Below are 24146 nucleotides of genomic sequence, written 5' to 3'. Positions count from 1 at the left end.
ACATCGAATAGCAAAGGTAGTAATGCTAGTTGCGTAGATGCATTCATATTTCTTGTGTCGATTCTAGAATAAATCCCAATGAAGGTTTTTCTCGGCAGAAATTCCAACCATGTTTTGGTCGGCGCCTTGGCTTCACGGTTCCAAGCCAATTACATTGCCCCTCTCATCTACCAAATCTCCACTAGCAAAAATTGGAACGCCAAGAAAGCCTTGCTCAACAATGGTTGGATTTCAAAAATCAACATGGAAGCGGAGTTCACCGTTGAGCATATCCGTCAATACATTTGCCTTTGGGTCAAGCTCGCGGATGTCACTCTTCACGACGACATTGAGGATGACATATCTTGGAACCTAACCGAAACTGGCCACTATTCTTCCAAATCAGCATATAGGGCTCAATTCTTTGGGGTGACTCTATCCCTTATCGTCTCTTTGTTTGGATGATTTGGGCACCGCCAAAAATCAAGCTCTTTATGTGGCTTGCGCTCCAAAATCGCCTTTGGAAAAATGACCGCTTACGGAAGAGAGGGTGACCAAATTGCGGGAATTGTTCTCTTTGCAGCCGGGTGTTGGAATCCGTCGATCATCTTCTTGTCAATTGCCGCTACACCATTCGGCTTTGGGGACTCCTCAAGGAGTGGCTTGGTCTTCAATCTCTTGACCTCAACATTTGGTCTACCGCCTCTTTACACTCTTGGTGGGGCACGATGACAAAGCGTAAAGATTTGTCCTCTATGACCCTCCTTGTGTCTGGAATGAAAGGAACGCCCGGGTCTTCAAGAACAAGCGTGCACCCCCTGCCGTGATCTTCCATAAGGTTAAACTTGAAGCTAGCCTTTGGGTGTTAGCGGGTCACAAATGTATGAGTAATTTGATGCCACGAGAGTAGTCTTTTTTGTAAACGGGTTGTAACCGTACTATCGTTAAATTTCTTCTTCTTAATTAATGGAATAGGGCAAATCTTTTGCCCTCTTTTCAAAAAACAAAAAAACCATGCTGTTCTTGCTTCAAAAGATATGGCAGCAAAATCCATCTGCACGGTTTTGAGGCGCCGCGCAATGGTTTCCAGTGCACTCCAAGCAGTATGTGGACTGCTTGCCTCCGGCGGCACGGTTGCCGCCCGGTATATGGGGAAGAAAATGTCAAAGGCTTGGAAATCAAGAACATCTTAAGTTACCACCACCATTTGAAGTTTGACCTTTGTTTAGTTGTTAGCTGTTACGAAGGCCTGGCACTGAGTTCTACAGGATATGTAGACTTAAAAAGGGAGTTCATGCCTTATCAAGGCTACGGAGCCTGATAATCCATGAAAATCGTGTGGAATTGCTTAGGCGAATCAATTTTGTAGGATCGTTCTGCATTACGGCTGATGTTATTTAGACAACGTGAATACACGAAAACAATTCTCATGTGCTTTGCTTGATGGTGACTTGCAGCAAATTCTGTGTCATACTTAGAGCATCTCCACTCGTCCCCCCGACGAGGCCCCCGGCGAGCGTTTTTTCCATCCGGACGGCGTAATTCGGCCCAGTCGCGCCCCCGGTTCCTCGTTTTCGTCCGGATTTGGGCCTAAATCCATCCGGCGATCCCACGCCATCCCCGGCCCCCCGGGGAGCGCTCGGGGACTCCGGACGAAACGAAAGCGCGCGTGGCCCCAACTTGTCGGCGACAATGGCCTCCGATCTACGGGCAAAACCCTCGTCTTCCCGATCTACGGCAAAACCCTCGTCTTCCCGATCTACGGCAATACCCTCGTCGAACGAAAGCTTTGAACTCTCAAGTGGTGCAACATAGATAGATTATATATATATTTCGAATATAATTCGAATAAACATAAAAATTACATATAAAAACTTTAAAACTAAACTACTTCTTCTTCTTCTTAGAAGGCCCCGCCTCATCGTCGTCGCGGCGACGCTTCCGGCTCGTCACCTCCTCGTCGGAGGAAGTTGAGTCCTCCTCGTCGTCGTCCTCATCGGCCTCTTCGTCCTCCTCCTCCTCGCTCCTCCTCCCGCTCCTCGCTCCTCCTCCTCTTCCTCGGCCTCTTCCTCGGCCTCGCTCCTCGGCCTGCTCCACGGCCTCTTCGTCCTCCTCCTCGTCGTCCCACTCGTCCTCGCCGGCCGGCGGGGGGAATCGTCGCTGCTGGACGATGCAGCTGGATCCCACCAATGGCGCCATCCGAGCGGCTTCCTCGCCGTCGGTGTCCGATGGCCAAGAGATATCGCTCATGGTTGACGGAGGATGGTGACGAGAGAACAGATGAATGGCGTCGGCCGTCGGAAACCGTATATGTAGGTCTCTCGACGAAAGAGAGCGCCGGTTGCTCTTCCGCGGAGTTCGTGCTCCATTACGGCGGTTCTCGCATCGAGGCCACTTCGACCGTTCCCGACGAGTCGTTTCGGCTCTCCGAGTCCACTTCGCGACGGTTCAATGCGGCGAGGGAACTCCGATGATTGCCCTTCCCGGTGACTGCGCCGTCGCTATGCACGCGGTGGGTGCGCGTCCATGGGCTCGCGGCTGGAAAAATGGGCCTCCCCAGGCCAAAAACTACATCCATCCGGCGCTAAATTTCACCGGATTTGGGCGTGGGGAGCCCAAACGAATGGGGATGCTCTTAGGGTTGCAAAGCGGCAGCTCGCATGTCCCGCGCATCTAGTTTTCCAGATTCTCCATACTTCACTAGTGGAGATCGATGCTTCTAGTTCATTTTAGCGCAGCAATGTTCAAAATCTAGTGCGTATAGTTCACTCATTTTGGAAAAGCTGCGTCAACTAATTTGAAACCGCGGGAGTAATAAAAAACAATCTGCAAAATTTTGCATAAGAGAGGTTATTTTGAATACTAACAAAGTAATAGATAATAATACATAAACATTCCTGACATGATGCTTAACAGTTCCATGTTGTGTATACCGATGCGAACTTTACCCAAGAGCGTGCCACATGGTAAGCACTCCTGATAGATACCCAAATTCGTAGCAGATTAAATTATTAATATGAACTATATGGATGGCATATTCACATGTACATATTCGCATCAGCATCCAACGATCTAACTGTACAATTTCCTGAATTTAGCTAGGAGTTCCTCGAGACATCAGATGACCACCTTCCTGCACGCCATTTGCCGAACTTAATCTAACTGCTGGACATCACATCAGAGGTCTATACCAGCCCAAACTTATCCTCCAGAGAATCCATCTCAATTTGTCCATGACCTTATGCTTGCAGTCATTGAATTGTACCAATAATCCTGCTAATCCTGAAAATGGGATTTTCCAGGTCAGTTTGCATGTTAGCATGTACTATGAGACAAACTGGGAACAACAAGCGGGAGTAGGGTGGACGGCGGTGTTATATATTACCAACACGTGTCCTCAGATGGAGATAGCTAATGTTTGTTTTGACTCGCAAAGATATATGGTTGATTGAACCTATATTAGGGAAATTGGAATATCAGATCAATTAGGATGTTGGCAGTAGCTGTAGCGAGTTCAGCTACTTTTGAAAAGCAAATAAAATTGACTTAGACATACCAGACTCTAATATGGAATGTTTCTCAAGGCCATATATGGCACTCTTTGCATAAGCAAGAAGTCGAACATGACGTGGCGCCCCTAGATTTCCTAAAATGGACCTCAATAGTCCACTGAATTGAGAAAACAAATAACATGACAAACAACAATAATGAGTGTGAGAAACAATAATGAGTAGCATGGTTATGGACTCTATCAAGATTTGCCTTACTCTGTTCGAAGTATGACCAGAAAATCAGGTGGCAAGGATTCCATAAATGAAGATATATCATCCATTCCAAGAGAACTCAAGTCCTGCTTTATACGCATTTTCTCTTCACCAGATATTTGTGTTCCAAGAGCTGATTTGCTGATGAACATCACAAGTTGCAACAGTTATGCATGAATTATATATGTAGTTTTAATCAGGAAGTAAAATGATAGCACGTAAGAGCCTAGCCCATAAACTGTAACAACTGAGATCTATACAATATGATTAAGTGATGGGATTCCAATTAGACGTGTCTAGTTCACTCCTGCAAGCTAAAACTTGGTTATCACTGGCGGCTCACTCAAGATCATGCAGCAAAATCTGTCAGCAACTATATTGGGCTAAAAAGGCATCACGCGGGTTCTCCTTTCTCCAGTTATTACTTATTCCTAGGGCAAGTCTTGAATTTTAGATATGTAGTACTACCTCCGTTCCATATTAATTGTCGCAGATTCGGATGTATCTATACCCAAATTGCGTCTAGATACATCCAAATCAGCGACAAATAATATGGAACGGAAGCACTAATAGTCATGGTATATAGCATAAATACTAAGCTGGGTTATGGCAGGTGGAAATTAGTTGCCACTGCTCTTGCCCAATGGTAAGCTAAAGGGTCCTTTTCTGGTTTTCCCTCAACTATCACCCGCTTGGGCTTTACATAACTTTTTTGTAGCTTTATCAATATAAAAGGTGCATGTTTTTGCGTTTTCTCGAGAAAAAACAATCTAGCTTTACTTGATGCATGACTGATGTACTAGACAATATGTACCAAATGCATGGATGCATGGATGAACCGATGAAGCACTAGGAAATTCGAAGCAATGCATGCGTGAACTAAGCAATATGAAACAAATGCATGGAGATGTACAAACACTATGAACCAGTGCTCATTTTTAAGTTATATTTTCTGGTTTTCATAAAAAAAAAAACTTGATGTTTTTGCATGCAACACCTTATTAGAAATAATTCCAAACTTATCAAGTATGGATATATATACAACCTGGAATTACCGAGTATGGATATATATGCATATTGGGTGGCTTGGTAAAAGTAGTTTATTATTATAACAATGTCCATGTTAACGTTGAAAATAAGTTCTCTAATGTTCTTTGACACATGATATGAGAAGTCCACAGAACATCACGATATATGGGCATAATCGTCCAAGTGAAAAAAGGTTTACCTATCTATAGTCCTTCCAGTGAATATTAAAGGAAAGTACTTCGCATATTTGCCAACACCAAACTGTTCGCCTAACTCCAGAATTTTTTGCGCATCCAACAGTATCAATGCTTTCCACAGCTTACAGTAGTCTACTCTAAACTTTGGGTCCAATTCTTTATAAATTCCATGATCTAACAACACTGTAAAAGGAATGCACCATTTAATCGATTCAAAATAAGTTCAAGTTCATTCTGTCAGATAAGAAGAGCTGAATAGGGACAAATAATTTAAAATATGAAATACGCCCTCCAATCCAAATTAATTGTCGCAGATTTAGGCAAAAAAATATTGCCTAAATCTGTCTAGGTTCACTGAACTTGCGACAACTAATTTTGGATCAGAAGTAGTATTTACTTTCTAATACATATGCTTCTTAACATAATGTTTGCAAGGCTTACATTACTAAACTCAGCCCGCATGACATAACGAATATAGACATGCAGAAAATATCATGTTACGAAGTAAAAGGAACACCTAACGAAAATCTCCCTTGGCCTTGAGGAGAAACCAATATGTTTCCAGGATGAGGATCACCATGAACAAAACCATGTACAAATATCATTTCGCCAAACAGTTCTATTAATGCTTTAGCTACCTGGAAGAGACATAAAATGGTAAGGAAACACATACACACAAAATTACAGGTCAGTTAACAAGTTTTTATATTATGTGCAATGAGGCAAATAGATGAATGTGAAGTGGGGAAATATATGACCCTGGTAGAAGAACCTTTTATTTAAGAAAATAGTAATAAGAACCATTATCCTCCATCCTTCTGGGAATGTAACCTTGATTTTATAATTATTTTATAGTGAATCTTGTAAGTCATTAATAAGTGTCAACTATACAGAGATACAATAATACGATGGACCAAAGAACAAAAATATGTATTACTTTCTAATTTGAACAATGACCATGTAGTGGGTAAGACATTAAACAGTAGTAGCCAAGTGTGAAATCTATTCATAGTAAGAAATATAAAGTGTAGCAAATGAAAATGATGATACAAGAGAACTATCGAAATGGGGTCAGGGCACTTTTTTTGTTGTTGTTGCTTTTGTGTCTGACAATTGCTTCTAGTCATTGTCAAATCAATAAAATGCATGTGCACAAAAGATAATCACTCGGACAAATAATACATTTCATGTTAGCTATGCATCTTAAAATAATAACCTTTGTAGGACTGATATTTGCTTTCCTTAGAAAATCCAAGTCATCAACCTGTTTACAGTAGTACCAAAAAAGGTTATGTCAATCCATTCCTGCATCGTTAGCTAGCAACTTCAGATATTCCATCAATTAGAGGTAATGCTCTCCACCTTTTCTTATCTCTGGATTGAATCCATCATTTTCTCTTTTCCATATATTCAATGTAAGTTCAAGGATTATTTGTGACTAATGGACAAGATCGAACTGATTGGTAAATGCAGCCCCAAAATAGTGTGTAAAATTTGGCCAAGGCCCTACTTGGAATGGGTGTAAAATTAGTGTGGTCGTCGGTATTTAGTTCAAAGTCCGACACACTAATTTTATGCCCATTCCAAGCAGTCCTGCAGGGACTAATCATTTACCTTGTGGCCATAACAAAATTCCATTGTCAATATCTCCTTGGTTGTCAGTTCCTGCAATAGCTTTAACCAGTCAGAAACTGTTATACACAGTCCTAAACAGTTAGCATCTTATGCAGCAGCAAGTTAACATCTCGCTGGGCTTTGTGTCAGCAATGGACTACAGAGCGACTTGCATAAGTTCTTTATTATGTGCCTCCACAGTATAGTTGATGGAACAAATAGTAGGAATCGAAGTTGGATAGGCTCGATACCTGAAAGACGCGAGGTACTTTGACAACATTATTTTTTCTGAAGCAGCTTGCTGTTCTCTTGGAATTACTAGCCTCTTTGGTAAAATCTGCAAAGCAACAACACCCGTGCTGAAATGTCTATAGGTACAAGGTCCCAGATAAACCAAAACTGGATTCATGTGAAAAGTATGGGGAGATATGCGGGGAGATGAGGAGCTTTTCACCTACCACACATGAGTTACAGAATTGAAAGAAAGCCTACAAGGAAGTTAGCCAATGCAACTATGCAGGTCATGATATATATCATGACTGTTTTTTTTCCTTTTCATGTGTGCAGGCCCATTTATACATACACAAAACTTTTGTTCTTTGATTCACTAAGACGAGTCTGAGAAATGACGGATAGACAACAGTACAGCTATCTTTAATAAACAACATCTGAGGGTGCTACAAAAGTGACCTCCACAGAACAATGAACAATGAAAATGATTTTTTTGAAAATTAAAAAAAAACAATGAAAATGATTTAAACAGATATCAGATAAAATCACACAGAAATACTGTGACAGGAAATGCCCAAGCACTTACCCAGCTCCATTGACATGGTTCTCTCAAATTCAAGTAATATCTTCTCAAACCTATAATCAGGAAAGATCTGCCAAAAGAAAGGCTCAAAATTTTCCTTTCACCAACAAGACACTAATAAAGTAATTCAAACAAGTTCAACACATTGTTATATCTCAATATTAAATTTAACTTGAATTAAACAGAAGAGCCTAAGAAAATAAAATCCGATCATAATGGATAACAAAAAAGTCGTCCAATCCTTTCCTTTTAACTTAAATTTTCCTTTCACCAACAAGACACTAATAAAGTAATTCAAAAAAGTTCAACACATTGTTATATCTCAATATTAAATTTAACTTGAATTAAACAGAAGAGCCTAAGAAAATAAAATCCGGTCATAATGGATAACAAAAAAGTCGTCCAATCCTTTCCTTTTAACTTGTCCAACCATGGACCCAATGAAAGCTAGACGGTTAAAGAACACCAAAATACCAAATGCAGACGAAGATCAAGCTAATAAGTTAAAAAGAAATGACTTGCTTCAGATTGAAGAATATATTGGTCACTTTTTCATTAACGATGCCACAAAATAAACTTGTACGCACATACCTCCTTAAAACATACAGTGATACTTCTCAGGCTTTCAAATCAATGAATTCTTAAGTTGTCAACCTGTGGCAACTACCCTCTGAAACATTTAATAAAGTACTAGCATAAAGCTAGTCAACACAAATCAAGGACTTCAGTGGGAGTGACAACTATGTTAAGTCTCTTTTCATTACAATTTTTTTGCTACAGTGAGTAGTACTTTAACAATGGTTGTGCTTTTCATCAACAACCTTGATTGTTAACAAGCCAGCATTGAACTACTATGCTCAAGGAAATGTGGCCAGTGGGCATCACTAGCTCTTCTTCAGGACTAGTGTACAAACAGAAGTGAATAAACTACTCCAGTTAAATACGTTGGGTTCCAAGTAGGAACATATTATCTTTGCCAGAATCTACCACAATGGTAAGTGTACCGTACCAAAGAGACAGACTTTGACAAGAGAGACATAGTCATTATGTCTAGCTTCATTCGCTGCTCCAACCCAGGATACTGAACCTAGATGTCAAATTAGGATAAAATTCCTCAAACATATGAATATACATGTAATCAACAAAGATAACTTTTGAGGTTGATGCAGGCCTTACAGTATCTATACTAGTTTGAGATCAATTAAATGGCATATAGCAGGATATGTCTTAAAAAACAGGACAAATATTTGTTGCAACATATTTCGTTTATTCAGTTACAAAGCTATGCTATGTTTTCATACTGACTGCATAAGAAAACCAACAACATCAAAGCTCTCTTTTTTTTTCAAAACATCACTATGCAATGCTTGTCTTTTGGCTCAAGAAGAAATATGACAAAGATTCATGTTTATAGCATTGGATGGCCTCGGCTGCTTCCATGAAAAAAAACAGCTTATAAAAGTCTCAGGGGGGGCAAAGGTTAGAAACAGTGACCTAAGGTATAAGTATAACCATTTGACTTGGCCCATCTTAATTTCATTATTATTACTTGTGAGAAATTTGAAGACCCAAATTTTAGTGCATGTAAACATTGGATAAATGACAACAATATTAAACTGGCACTTCTTGCGGAAAGTAAGAAGCTGTTAAATAGTTGGCCATCTTACAACATTTTTATATTCCAACTTTCATTCACACGCTTAATTTTGGTAGATCCCTTTTCAAGGTAGAAAAACTGATGGTGGATATACACTTGGCAGGTTGCAAGCAAAAAACTTTAGATGGTTGTAGGTTGCACAAATGGAATCTCTCTACTTATTACTCCTGAATCTATGAGCTGGACATACTTCACCATATCACATGAATGGTGTTTCATATAGGCCACAGGGCATTACACACAGCTTCATTGGAAAGGAGAATACACTACGCATGACCTAAAATTGAAAGTCCAAACAAAAGCAAAAAGGAACAAGAAAGAGGTCCAGTGTCAACAGTAATCTAACCTTTACAGCAACTTCCTGGTTATTATTCAACCGACCTCGATGAACCTGAGCAATTGATGCAGCAGCAATCGGATGTTCATCAAAATCCGGGAATCTGGTACTCACATATTAAATTTTAAGCATATGTTGTACGACTATAAGAATAAAAAGTGTCAAATAAACATAATATGTCCAGTAGAAGTATGAGCTAGAGCTGGTAAAATTGACACGATCTCTCAGCTGCTATTGTAGTCCCGGAGATATGTAGCTTATACGAGTGCACAAGCTTATCCTAAAAGACTAATCTAGTTAGTATGGATAGTTCTCTAGACTCATCACCACCAGTTCGAGCACGAGCAAATTTGGCTTAGAGTGTAATTTAAATTCAGTATGCAAGACAAGGAGATACTAACGCTAATATAAACACTAGGCAACCTATCCGTCCATGAATCCTGACAATGAATTATGATAGTACAGAAGCTAGAAACGATCGTTCAGCACAAACTGGACAAGAGGTAGTACGTGAACTATACTAGCGCTAATGTAAACACTAGGCAACCTATCCATCTAAGAATCCTGACAATGAACTATGATAGTACAGAAGCTAGAAACAATCGTTCAGCACGAACTAGACAAGAGGTAGGACGTGAACTGTAAAGATCACAGCATGGTTAGATTCAAACATGCAATCAACAAAATGGCAATTCTATTTTGACTACAGGGGCCCAAAAAAGAGTAGCCAACTAGCCATCGTGGGTTATTCAATAATGTCATAGATTGAAAGGATGCTAAACCCTTTCCACATCAGCATATTTTCAGGTTTACATAATACATATACGAGCTGTCGAGCTTGTATTATCATTGTTTAGACCAGGGAACGACAATGTGAAGGTTTAGAAAAAAAAAAGACAATTTGAAGGAAAACAACATTATATTTTCTGAGAAAAAAAACCGGATCAGAGCTCACTTTCCAGTGATCACAGCACTGGCGGTTAGCAACGACACGGTAATATTACAAACAAACAAAAAATCAATACTTACATGTCATGTAAATCCTTGCCGAAGGTTTGTTCAATCACTATTTTGATATCTTGAAATTTGCATGGAGTTGCCTAGATGATTAAAAGATGTAAATAAAAACGAATATTTATGAGCATAAACCAACATTAAGGTAGGAGCTATAGTAAACCTGATCCTGCAGGCAGGAGAGAGTTGATACGTACTCCTTTGGTACTTGTCTTAGTGATGAAACAAACTGGCCAGCTTTTACATAAAATCCTCTATTCACTTCACATAGTTTAAGTAGCTTCTTTGCTGACCTCAAGTGAACCTACAACAGACAAGGGAAAATATATTATGCCATGGTAAATGTGATCTGATGAAACTAAAGATTCAAATAGGCATCAAAGCATCATATATTATGCTTTGGTTTCCAAAAAAAGAGTGTACTAGGGGAAAGTAGTAAATACAGGGCATGGACGAAAAACTTAAGTTATGTCAAGAGAGCTGGTCCAAAATCAAAGGACAACAAGTATTGACTTTCGAAATGACCCATGGCTACTCATGACGCGGTCTGGCACAAGAGATAATTTTGAATTTGTAATCCAACACGCAAGGTAGGCACAAACAGTTCATTTGGTAAGGACATCTAGCGCAATTAAGTGGCAGCATGTTATTTTCCCCCAAAGTCATTTAAGTCACCTTCCTTTACCAACCAAGAGGCCGATGGTCCCTCTGTAGAGATTGAAGAAATCAATCTCTGTAGCCTACCATCGAGCACAAATTACTCGTTCCAATAAACGAAATTGCACACGGTCAACCAGCGCAGAATCCATACCTCGGAGAGCTTAACCCGGTAATCCGCGGATCCAGGAGCCAGCCCCCGCAGCGAGTACTTGTAGTCCACGACCACGAAGCCAATCTGAAACAACCAACCAATCAGCAAAACTGAGCATGGGTTCACTACAGGAGTTGCAGCATTTCGCGAACCGTGTACATGGCGCGGGAGGAGCGGGCGACGCCATGGAGTGCGGAGGGGACACCGCGTCCGTCGGCGGAAGGGGAGGCGGCGAACGAGGCCGCCAGGGCCACGCCAGCCCCGGCCGCGAGGAGGAGAGGGGCACGGCGGCGGCGGAGCATTGCGGCGAGCGGTGGGGGTTTATGGTTAAACTTTTGGGACGGTAGCGAGGAGAGGACAGATCCACAGAGGGGGGGTTCCACAATAAAACCAAGTTGGTCTTATATCTCTCCAACGGGGCAAGTGAGCAACCGTTTGCCTTGGCCGAAAATGGGCAGGAAACAACTCCAACCAGGCGAGGCATAGTAACTCCACCATCCGCAGCAACGCAAATCTAACCCAAATATGCGTCTCGGATACGTCTCTACGGACGCTGCGTGGATACGCAAAATGTTCGATCGCGTTTGGCGGATGTTTCGTCGGACCCGCAGTGACCCATGCCCGATGCGTCTTCTCGGCAGTCTGCGCACGAAGTAATGGCGATGCCACGCGTGCCGCGGCCGTCGCATGCCTCCGGCCTATATAAACAAGGGCGCGTGCATCTCATCTCCTTACACACTAAACCCTAGACGCCGCACAACCTCCACCGTAGCGCCGCTGCCGTTCAACCTCCACCTTTTCCACCATGAGCAACATCGGCCATGGCCAGGCTGCCGTGCCTCCACCTCCCCCGGCCTCGAGCTCCGACGAGGAGTTCGACGACGATGACAGCACCGACGACCTCCTCGACCCGGTCAGGGACGCCAAGTTCCTGGCTGACGCGGAGAAGGAAGCCGAGGAGGAGCGGACGGTCCACGCGGCGTTCGACACCGAGATGGAACGTCGTAGGGTGGCAGCCATCACAGAGGACGACGACTCCGACATCTCATGGTCTTCTGATGACCCTGATGCGCCTACACCGGAGGAGAAGACGGTGACGCAGAGGGCGTTAGTCGACTCCTTCGAGACGCTCAAGAATGCCGAGGATGTCGCGGACGAGACGCTGTGACGGTGCCTGCTAGAGGATGCAGCGGTGCACCGAGCTCTAGCGGCCGCACGGCAGGCGGCGAAGAAGCAGACGAGGGAGGGACGCAACGACGTGGCCGGGTTATCGGGCAGCAAGTAGTCTAGGCTTCTACAACTGTAGTTTGTATAGTTTGTACTAGTACATTATACTTTTTAAATATTTTGCAAAACAAAAAATGGATCGTCCCGCTGGAAGCACACCTAGACGCAAACGGACATCCGGCCAAAATATATCCGTGGGGCGACGAAAACGGACGCGCGACCACTTTTAGGCGTCTGTCGCTCCGTTGGAGATGCACTTGTAAAAAGGAAAAGCTCACCCGCTCCATCAATTAACTGCATACGACCTTACCGTAAAGAAAACTGCATACGACCTTTAAAAAAAAATTGTGCAAACATTAAGAAGCTTTAACAAAACGCTACACCCAACAATAATTACGAACCATGGATTACATAGATAAGCAATCTAAAAAGCTGAAATAACACTCACGCCTTGCATCAACATGTTCTCATCTTTAAAAAACATGTTTTTTTACATGATTAAAAAAACATCCTAATCATCTATCAGACCGTTAACCGAATCAGCTGGCCATATCCAGTGCTACAGTTGCCAAATGGTTGCACCAAATATTCATATTCCGGCTAAAAGAGATTTTAAAAAATCTTTAGTTGTGTCCCCCAAACCCTCCTCCAAAGAGACTTGGAGCATGTCGGATGTTTAACCGTTTTCAGTCGTGCGCCCCAAAGTCCTTTTCAATCCGGCGTGGCCTAATATGTTGTTCAGCGCACGAGGCCATCCCTGCTACATAGGGAACATCGTGGGGGCGCCGAACCGCAGCGCGGAGCGACACGGCTAGTGGTGGGCCAGCCATGTCATCCGTGCAATGAAATTCCATTTATCATGCCACTTCCCTCCGTCATGTCGCTTCTTTTTTCCCCTCTCCCGCCGCTGATCTCTCCTACCCAAACCGCTGCCGCCACTTCTAGATATGCTGCCGAGAAACCCCAAGAAGGAAACCGACAAGGCGGTAGCCAGGCCATCAGAAAAGGCGCTGGCGAAGAAGGGGGGCGAATGCGCCCTTCATGAAGCCACGGGAAGGCGCCGACGACACAAAGACACAGCCGGAGTTGATGACTAGGTCGGTCTTGGAAGCGCCACTCCATCCCGCACCTAGGAGTGCCCCAAAGCGGTTGCGCCGGCCCACACGAGAACCTGCTGCATGAGGGGTGAGGGATCCCCACCGCCACCAACGTCGGTCAGGCTTCATCTGGTCGCACCCTCTGGCGGCGGCGAGTAGGGAGCATGGAGGGACGAGCGGAGCCGGCGGCACTAGGGTTTCTCCCGGTCGCTTGCGGGAGCGACACGAGAGAGAACATGCTGTACATTTGCCTCCCCGCAGGCTCTTCATGCACGACCGGATCATGGAGGTCCTTCATAAAAGGATGTCGGAGTTTTATATAAATTTGGATGTATCTATAGACTAAAGATTGTCTAGATACATTTAAATTTTAAAAAATTGCGATATTCGTTTATGGACAGAGGTAGCATAAGAATTATAAAGAAAATCCTGGTATACTAGTATAAATAAATATTTTATCTTTCCTTGGTTGCAAGAATTTAACATTGATTCCACAACCCTAATACCAAATAGTATGATTACTTAAGCGTGAAAGTCCTTAGCATTTACTCGCTACTTGCTAGTCTATGGAAAGAGATTTTGACGGCGACATTTGGATGGATACACCAGGGAATAGAGAGGATATTAGTTTAGAAAGTTTGTATTAATAATAAAAGTACATTAAAAGACTCGATATTTGAGGATAATGTAAAATAAAGGAAAAAAAAATCAATATGGACGTTACAAGAAAGTGAAGAAAAATATGAAGAAAAAACAAGAAATTTAGAGAATCAAGAATACCCTATAAAGCATACTGAAAAATATGAATTAAATTATATTCAGTAAAAAATAAGGGAAATTTGGTTATATATTTAATTGAATCACATTGTTTTCCAAAACATTAACAATTATTATGCATTTTTTAAATCTTACTGCCTTCATTGGAATATTTATGTTTTTCTTAATTATGTATTTCTATTTTTCTTCACATCTTTATACATCTTATATTTTATAGAATGTTGAAGTTGATTTTGTGATTTGCTTCAAACGAAAACAACACGGTCTACTACTCCGGACGTGATTTGCTTCTTAATTATGTATTTTTATTTTTCTTCACATCTTTATACATCTTATATTTTATAGAATGTTGAAGTTGATTTTTTGATTTGCTTCAAACGAAAACAACACGGTCTACTACTCCGGACGTGCAAAAACCTTATAGGTGAGCAACCAAACCTACGACTTTGGTGCCTATAATCCAAAAAAAATCTGGCACTGAAGATGAAGGTTATTTCATGGACTTTCCAAAACTTCGAAAAGTCATACTCCCTCCAGCCTAAATTAATTGGCCCAATTTGCACGAGTATTTTTATTGCAAAGTGTCAACATAACATGATGCATAAAATTAATGAAATTTATGTATCCATTCAGATAGCAATATGGCAACAAGAATCAGAGAACGGTAGCAGAACTATCCGAAATAAGCAGACCCAGATTCCAGTGCGTAACGGAAAAGGCAATATAGAATCTGACAGTAATGGATACAACAGTAGACGACTGCATTTCAAAAGTAGAACAGATGGAACATGGAAGTTCTTGTATGGTACTAGCAATACGAAAGTATGTACATCTTGACAAGTTGTACTGCACATATCCAGACATCTGGCTGGGAAAAAGGTTAATGGTTTACTGCACAGAGTGCAGAAGAACGTATGCAGAACATTCCAGGTTACAGAAAGTTACCCGCGAAAAAAAAGGTTAGAGAAAATTACACTACTTCTGCAGCATTATTCGCACAGAAACAACTGGAGCTGTGCAACTTGTGCTTCTTATTAAGGGTCCACTTCGAAGACCACATGATCTCCAGGACCAATCTTTTCTGATTCAGAAAGCTTGATATGTTTGCGTTTGTGGTGTAGCATCTCACTGAGAAGGGCAGAACCACACGGGATGCCCCGGAACACCTTTCATTGGTCCTGTATCAATAAGAAATGGATAGATCGTTCCATCTCTAATGCTGTACACTTGAGAACGATAGGAATAGTTTCCCGGCACCTCGTGGGAGAAATTGGGGCAAAAGGGATCAAGAAAATAGATGCGGTCATGATCAATCTGATGATACCGAGTCCGAGAGGCAGGGAATGAGTTGCTGCAGGATGAGCTGATAAGAATACTGTCGCCGCCCAAGCCCTTCATTTCTACCCATCTCCATGGATCTGAACTGAAGTCCAATTCATAGACTCTAACTCCAGTGAATTGATCCCAGCTTCCTGTGAAGTATCTGGCAACCAGCAATAGCTTTCCATGAGACTGCACAATATTGTATTTTCGGCGGTCACTGCCATCCATTAAGGGCAGCTTCTCTATCAGACAGTGCTCGGCGCGGGATACAACTGGAAAGGAGCGATCAGGAGGTGCCTCGAACTCAAAGGCAAAGAGATCTCCGCTGCTGATGTCCACAATGTAGAGCTTCCCCTGGTAGAACTCAATGTCAACGCAGCTCTTGATGCAGTTGCCCTCGCATATGCACCATGATTGCATTTCTGGCCTGCAGAAGGCAAGCTTATATTCTCCGTTTCTCCGGGAGATTGCAGCGGCGATGCAAGTGGAACCCAGTTTTTTCTCGGTGCAGGAGCTGGGGCCAGTGTCAGGTGGCGCGGAGAGAACTACTTTGACCAGTGCCATTGCATATTCAGGCGCATGTATAGTGCAGATGACCTCGCCCTCGCCATTACAGAGAGGAACAGAGCTCTGAATCTTGCCGCATGAATGGGCAGCACAAGGCCTGGGCAGATGGATGGTCTCGCTGGAGAAAGGGTTCACCAAGAAACACTCACCATCGGCACCGGTCCAGGGACAGGGCGGCGTGCGCCAGTAGAGCCTGGTGCAAACGAGCCAGTCTTGAAAAGAGCCGACACAATCGCCGAAGTAGGGGTCCCTCTCGAGCGGCGTGCCAAGAAGTGGGAGGCGGTGAGCGGCGGTGACCAAGGCGTCTTTGCCGTCCGTGAACGAGGGGCTGGCGAGCGCGAACCCCGGACAAAGAATCAGAGGGAGCGGCGGTACGGTCGGCGGGTAGCACCGCGCGGCGGCGAGCCATGAGCGGCACACGGAGCGGAACCTGACGCGATCGACGGCGGAGGGTATCCTGCAGAGCACGGCGCCGATGATCTCCGGGGGCAATTCCGACCACAGCGATGCCCCTGCAAGCGCAAACGGAAACGGTTTAGAAAAGCGGCATTTTACCGAGGACCAAGAACGCAAGAAACGCAACCACCGCGGAGAGCACCGCCGGGGATACGAAGAGAGGAGGGGAGGGAGGGAGATGAGTTCACCTGGGGCGGCGCGCGCTCTGGTAGCCATGGCCGTCTTTGGGGAAGGCGCGCTCAAGATCCGCTCCCCCTTCTGGAAGCTTCAAGAATCGGCCGTTTGGGAACGGAATTGGAGGGAGGGGATGGTATTGGGGAATGGGGACTCGTCCAAGAATCCAAGATTGTGAGGATTTCGTAGAATATATGGCGCTGGTTAGCTTGAGGAAGCCGCGAAATTCCATGGGGTTCGAATCGGCCCACTGACACCCTGACCCCACAAACATGCCAAATTGCCAATGTGGCAGTGACATCATCGGACCAAATCCCTTCTGTTTAGCCAACTCAGATTGCAAGACCGTTGTGGCTTCCCGCGCCCTTCTCTGCTACTGTAAATCTCCACCATTCTCTGAACGTTGGAAATCTTCTAAAACTTCCCTCATTGCCACCTCATGGCGACATAAATTGATTGGTTTGTAGAAAGGATATAGTGCGTGCTCCCATTGATCATCAGGTTTGAGTCCAGTCTCAACAGCATAGCACTATTGCAATTCAACCAGTCATCATTTGATCGTTTAGAATCAGGCCATGATCCTCAGAAAGAGTAACAATGACATGAACTATTTCCACGTGCTCATCACTAAGACAAGGGTGGCACTAACTTCAAGTATGCCGGTCACAAAAATGCCATGTGGCAAGATCATGCACCAAACATGATACCGTGCATCAATAAGGAAGGGAGCAGCAGTTCCACAGATTCAATCAAATTTAACATCTTTCATCTGGTCATCATCAAATTGAGGTTGCAGACTATTCACAAAAGAAGAAAGCTTGGTGCATTCCACTAGATATATTGACCACTAATGATTCACCATAGTCCCGCTGGCAGAAATAACCAAAAGTGCAACCACATAACTGCAACAAGAGAAACTGTTAAAGATGCATTGCAAAACTACTACAGTCCAGTTAATATGAAGCCACTGCTTGCTTAAGTAATGATTCCCAAGAATGTGAACCAACTCATAGCAATTTGAAAAGAGAGTAATGTACTACCAAAAATAGTCTAAGTTGGCAAACATCATATGAGTTCATAAATTAGACAGCAGCATGTGCTTTTTTTCCAGTTCTTGAAAAGCAAACACCACGGTCCTCATGCCAGGCAGCATTAGGGATTCCGATACACTCAAGACTTATTAACATCAGAATTGGTGTACATCAATTCATTCAGAAGGAAACAACCATGTTGGACTCATCAGCTTGCCATCTGGTGCCCGGAAGTTGTACTCTGATATGTCTGTAGCAAAAGATGACAGTGTACCATCTCTCAAGTTGTACATGAACTTATCAAATGGAGGGCCATTTTTAGCAGGGTAGAGGTAGCCATCGATGAAGTAGATAACTTCGCCTTCCACGCAGTCATACTCCCAAGCATGAAATGATTTGGTGCTGCACGGGCTGATGAAGATACAGTCGCCATCCAAGGTGTTGATCTCAGTAAATCGAAAAGGTTTCGTGCTTGAGTCCACTATATATACTGCAACCTTACAAATGTTGTGCCAGCCTTCACCGCCACCCAAGTATCTGGCGACAAGCAGTAATTTTCCATGCCATTCTACCAAGTTCCACCTCTGTCCGTAGCTATCCTTGACCTCAGGCAGCTGGGCCACACAACGCTCAACACGAGACACCATTAGCCCACAGTCATCATCAGTTAGCTCAAAGGCATAGAGGTTTGTGGTGAGCTTGCTGAGCATGTAAAGCTTCCCCTGGAAGAAGGTAATGTCACTGAACTTGCTGATGCAGCCACCAAGGCACACGCACCACGACGTCATCCCAGGCCGCCAGAGAGCTAGCTTAGCTCCGTTCCTATGCACAGAGATGGCAGCGGCAATACATTTGGACCCAGAATCAGGAGAAGCTGACAAGATCACCTTGCAGAATGACATCACGTACTGTGCGGCGCTGATTGTGCACTCAACCACACCAGAGCCGCTGATGATGGGGAGAGATCTTGTGTAGGCATCAACGAAGTGAGAAGATGCAGAAGGAGGTGGGAGATGGACGACATCCCGGGAGAAAGCATTCATCAAGAAGCACTTGCCATCACCGAAGTAGCGACCTTGGTTGGGCCGCACGCCGGCGAGCCATCCCTCGAACGAGCCCACGCAACGGACGCCGAGAGCCGCCACCTCCTTGGGCACCGGGATGCGACGCGTGCCCGTCATGGCCCCGTCGGGGGAGAAGCTGGAGAAGGCGAAGTTGGAGTGCACGAGCAGGGGGAGCGGCGGCGGTCGGTGGCGGCGCGCCGCCGCGCGCCAGGCGCTGCAGACGGAGCGCAGCCTCGCGCGGTCCTCGACGCAAGGGAGGCGGCCGACCACGATCCCTAGGATATCCGCCGGGACGTCCGCCCACGACCGCCGCTGCGGTTCGCGCACTGCGTCAAATCTTGGCATGTTAAGAGGCATTTCATCGAGCACCTTGCCTGCGCGCGAGGGTTGCAAATAGGAAGAGATGGGTTTGACCTGAGGTGGCAGGCGGAGGCAAGGGCGGCGCCTGGGCTCGCCGCCTTGGGAAGGTGAGCATCTCTTCCACCAAGTTTGCGAGCTTTGCTTTGGGTCTCAGCTTCTTCGGGTTTCCCCTTGCTCACCTGGTCGTGAGGTTGCTGGCTATTGTAGTCCACTGTCATTTTTAGGACAAGTTATAGGTTGCCTGAACTTTTTTTTTTTCGTGGGTTGCCCGGGTGTGTTGTAGGCACGAATATCACGGCTAAAACTATCTCCATTTCAGAATACTTTTCAGCTTAACATTGACTGGCCAAACTCTATAACCACATTTAACTTTTCAAAAAAAAAATATATAACCACATTTAAGAATGCTTTTCAACTCATGGTAGACCGCCTAAATTCTATAACCATTGAAAAATTTATAATTGTTCTTTCATGTGAGGTCCACCCATGAAGGAGTGTGGTGTGTGCCTCTCCTCTTTCCAGCCTCTTTCTTCCTCTCTTTCTCCCCACGACGCACCCTCATCCAGTTTTCCCGCATTTTTAGCCACCGCTACACTGAGCCGAAGCCGGCTGTGAGCCCTTGCCTTAGGGTTCAGGGGTGCGCGCCTTAGGGTTAGGGCCCGACATTGGAGAAAGAGGGGTGGGGGGGGGGGGGGAGGCTTAGAGGGGTGGTCGGGCCGGCTAGAGGAGGTGGTGATTTGAGGAGGGCAAGGCGGCTTGGGAGTGCCGCTGGCCGCGGACGGCGGCGGTACTTGTGTTTATGGGGACGGAGCAGCCGGATCCGGTGAAGAATATGGTGATGGGGCAACCGAAAGTGAGTTATTGTTAGAAATGACCGCACTCATCTTCATCAAATATCCATGCCCTAACCCATTATTAAGCTGAACCTAAATTATAATCTCTAAGCGCAAATACCAAACATCGAACGTTCAGATATTAGAACACTGTAACTCCACTTGTCCTGTAAGCGCAAATACCAAAGATCTTGAGTTACCACAAGGTAACTCCACTTATCCTCTCCACAAAATATTTGCTCAGTACTAACATCATAAATAAATGCTACCGCGATAAATTTACTTGTTGAGTGTAGTGTGGCCATTTCCAAATCCGTTATCTAGTGCGCACGGAAACTGTCCAAAATCGGCATAAAATCTATATCTTTCCCAACCGCAAAAAATATACCATTATGGCACGCATCTCCACTTTCACTCCATTCCCAATCGATAAGATGGAGATATTTTTTCTCTTCATTCCTCCGCCAAATTTGGCATCCTTTTTCCTAGAATGGATTTTATATACACATATGTGGGTGTTTTCTTCACTGTCCATTTATTTTTAGATATTCTCGCTTGCCTTGATAGGTGGAAAAGTAGCTTTCTCTTTTTCTATATGAATCTCAAAGCAAAATGGACGACGGAAACATGCACACTCACACTTGTAAGTACAAACATATTACTACCATTTTTCCCCTATTTTTTTTGGATTTGACTTAGCTTGACAACGGAAGGGACATGTATCGTATTTCCTTTATGTATTGGGTCCAGATGTAATTTGCTGTGTACTTCCTTTTCCAAATTAATACAGCGGCGAGGTCTACTGTGTTAAAAAAAGACAAACTATGTTACCGAATTTCGCACTCCTATTTAGCAGATCATGTGACTGCCCTTGGTTGACTCTCTTCAACATTGATCTTTTATGTAAGGATAGATTGAGTTTTTTCTAAATGGACGTTGAGATGAGGCACACAAGCTAGTTTATTATATATATTATTTAATAAAATTTGTCAAGGAGAATATAAAGATCGATCCGATGCCATTATCTCGGCGACAACTATTGGCACATCTACAAGATTGATAAAGGGGGTGGACACATGTGTTCTGATCTCACGCCTACGGTATCATCTAAAGCTAGAAGCCTCACCAAACTGCTCAACGGCGAACCAGGAGCACAACTGGTCCAACTAGCACTTAGCGCGCATCGCATGCACACACTCTAGAAGTCGTCGTCGCCGTTCTTCCGCGAGCCCATCTTCAGGACAAGGTTCAACGCATTGACCTTGCCAGCCCTGCTGCTGACCTAATCATGATTCCAAACAACACCATCGCCATGTGCACGTCCGTCATCACGCTTTCATCGTTAAGACCCTGCTGCACCACGACACTAAGATCCGCCATGGTTGACACAGTAGATGGCACACTGCTCCAGAGCCTCCAACAAGCATCTGCTCCAAAACGATGCTCTCGGGGGGGGGGGGGGATACCGACAACGATAGCGCATCCATCGTACGATCCAGGAGTCTAAGATCTAGGGTTTCCCCAGTAGCAGCAGAGCGAGGAGATGATGACTACATTGATGATACCTTCATCATGGTAATGATGCATAAATGTTGTCATCGCCAACCATGACCGAAGTTGGAGCTCGATTTTCACCGATAACAACACCTCCCTGGCTCGCACCCGGCTGGATCGCCACATAGTCACACACATCAGCTTCGTGCAGTCGCCAACCGCACCGCCATACAACAAGACGCCTTGCGGACTAAGGATTTGGGCTGGTTCCTAGACCCACAATCCGGTGCCTCCGACCCGCCCATCATGGTTAGCCCCTGCATGTGATAGTGACTAGTGGGGAAGGCTATGACCGCCTGGCCAGCGACGCCGCCCCAGCTACCATGCTCGGATCCCTCTGTCGAAATCGCGCCATCAGCCCCACGAAAGCCTCCACACCTTCTATCCCAACACCTTAGGCGTTGGGGTTGCCGCCACGATGGCCAACACCGGTGGCAGGGCGTGCTCTTGGCGGCTAGGGTTAGGCCCTCCTGGCGTTGCCTTGGAAAAGTGATGCGAGGAATGCAGTGGCAACAATAGATTGAGGAGTTGTACACTTAAAAATCACATGGAACTCAAGTTTAGAAATGTCATTTTGGGCCTAAAGTTGCACAAAAAATGTGGAGCATGCTTATGCTGTACAACTAAATGGACTGAGAAATTATCATTTCACGAACCTAAATTTTGGCTTGAATGAAATTGCCATGTTATTTATGGTACTGTATAAGAAATAATTTTGTGTTCTCCTTTTCTCGGATCGGCAGTTTGTTCTCCTTAAAAAAAGGTGAATTGAACTTGATATTTTTCTTAATAAAATCGTAAAACTTTAGTACTCCTTTCGGTTCAAAATAATCGGCTAATAATAGATGTATCTGCACACTAAAACAGGTCTAGATATATCGAGAACCAACCTGAGGTTGGATGGTTAGGAGGGTGGTTGTACCCCCAGCCCACCAGAGTTCAAACCCCAGGTTTGACATCTGTGTGTCTCATAAGGCGGAATATTCATTCAGTAGGAGGCGACGTTCCCGTCGACAGCGAGGCGCCTGTGGTGACTTCGTCAATTTCAAGATCCAATCCGCCGGCTCAGTCTTCCGGAGGTGCTCATAGGGGTAGGGGTGTGCGTGTGTGCGTTCATAGGGTGAGTGTATGCACGTGTATGTGAGCGTCTGTGTTTGTACTGTGTTTCTCAAAAAAAAGGTCTAGATATATCCATTTTTGCCAATTATTTTAAACCGAATGGAGTATCAGTAATGTGTTGTAGTGTTTTCTAATGATTTTATTTTAGTAAGTCTTCAAAGTCGCAGAAACACGACACCAACACGCAGTCACGCAGCACACTCTGGAAACAACTAGGGAGGACAGGTTTGCAGAAATCTAATGATTTACTAGTACAACAGTATTTGCATCTGAATACCTGTGCATATTTTCTTCTTTTTGACAGAGTACACAGTTAACAACAACCAACGTATTAAGTGGTCGCGTTTTTTTATAGCACCATTACACTATCATGATACTATACATGTAGTCTTCTTTTGTTCAAATAAATAATGTATACAAAATAATACCACATAGTAGAAGGTAGTTTGAAGTTTTTTCAAGTCAGAATGACAGGGAAACTGGGGACGCCGTGATATTCAGATACTGAGAATCATCGTATTCTGTTGTGCATTTCATTTCATGGTTCATATTGCACTTCAGAGCCCTACATTATATTTGTCGACAAGTCCATTGTTCTCACACAAAGATAGTGACAGTAACGAGAAATTGAGTGTGATCTGAACGATTTAGACAGCAGTAACAACAACTAATAAGTGCAATTATTCATTTCATTGCCGAAGGCTTACAAACTGAAAGGTACAACAAGGCTAGTTTTATTATACTGACAGACTACGGCAGTCTTTATGTGGCGCCCGATCGCCATGCTCCCTATTCTCCGATCTCGAACGCCGCCGCATCGAAGGTGTCAGACAGACCGGTACCAGTCTTGAAGGTGACCTTGTCAGCACAGGACTCGTCAACATAGACCTCGACCAGACTGAGCCACAGGAACAGCTCCTTGGTCTTGATCCCGGTGACCTTCTTGATCTTTCCCTTTTCGACGAAGGCGGTCACCTCTGTGGCGTAGGAGACAGTCTGCTTGATCTTCTTGAAAGTGTGCTCTTTCTTCTTCTTCTGGAGTATCCACGCGAACCCGCTCTCGCGGTTGTACCCAAACTCCTCCATGTCCTGCAGCGGGAAGAGGCCCTTCGGGAGCCCGAGCTCTTCCAGGAACTCGATGGATCTCTTCTTGCAAGCCTCGTCCCCCTTCACGACCTCCGCGCCGGCACGGTGGCTCTCGACCAGTTGGGACGCCATTTCAGCACCACTGACTGGATCTGAACTGCTTGCAACAACAGATAGGTGTTGGTTGTGTGATGGTACAGGTGAGCTTGTTGTGAGTGATACGATATGTGCAGATGGTGCAGCTTTATATAGGTGTTGCAGC

General features: G+C 44.4%; 3 protein-coding genes across 3 annotated transcripts; all 3 read right to left on the bottom strand.

Annotated features, from left to right (window-relative positions):
• Window positions 1–2963: 2963 nt before the first annotated feature.
• LOC124702944 (aarF domain-containing protein kinase 1-like) lies at window positions 2964–11518 on the bottom strand. The gene is made up of 16 exons (XM_047235123.1): window positions 11369–11518; window positions 11217–11300; window positions 10569–10709; window positions 10421–10491; window positions 9401–9494; window positions 8407–8484; window positions 7401–7467; window positions 6835–6920; window positions 6584–6634; window positions 6186–6233; window positions 5487–5607; window positions 4972–5152; window positions 3747–3884; window positions 3536–3648; window positions 3365–3433; window positions 2964–3261 (listed from the first exon to the last, which is right to left on the bottom strand). The coding sequence occupies exons 1-16, from the start codon at window positions 11516–11518 to the stop codon at window positions 3152–3154; spliced, it is 1602 nt and encodes a 533-aa protein (XP_047091079.1). The 3' UTR covers window positions 2964–3151.
• Window positions 11519–17886: 6368 nt separating this feature from the next.
• LOC124696012 lies at window positions 17887–19289 on the bottom strand. The gene has a single exon (XM_047228805.1). The coding sequence runs from the start codon at window positions 19287–19289 to the stop codon at window positions 18045–18047; it is 1245 nt and encodes a 414-aa protein (XP_047084761.1). The 3' UTR covers window positions 17887–18044.
• A 4298-nt stretch (window positions 19290–23587) lies between these two features.
• Window positions 23588–24016, bottom strand: LOC124698900. Its single transcript, XM_047231296.1, has one exon. The coding sequence runs from the start codon at window positions 24014–24016 to the stop codon at window positions 23588–23590; it is 429 nt and encodes a 142-aa protein (XP_047087252.1).
• Window positions 24017–24146: the final 130 nt, after the last annotated feature.

The sequence above is a fragment of the Lolium rigidum genome, chromosome 3, assembly GCF_022539505.1.
Source record: "Lolium rigidum isolate FL_2022 chromosome 3, APGP_CSIRO_Lrig_0.1, whole genome shotgun sequence".
Classification (NCBI taxonomy): Eukaryota; Viridiplantae; Streptophyta; class Magnoliopsida; order Poales; family Poaceae; genus Lolium; species Lolium rigidum.
The sequence above is the reverse complement of the archived record's forward strand: the minus strand, read 5'-3'. Positions and strand labels throughout refer to the sequence as shown.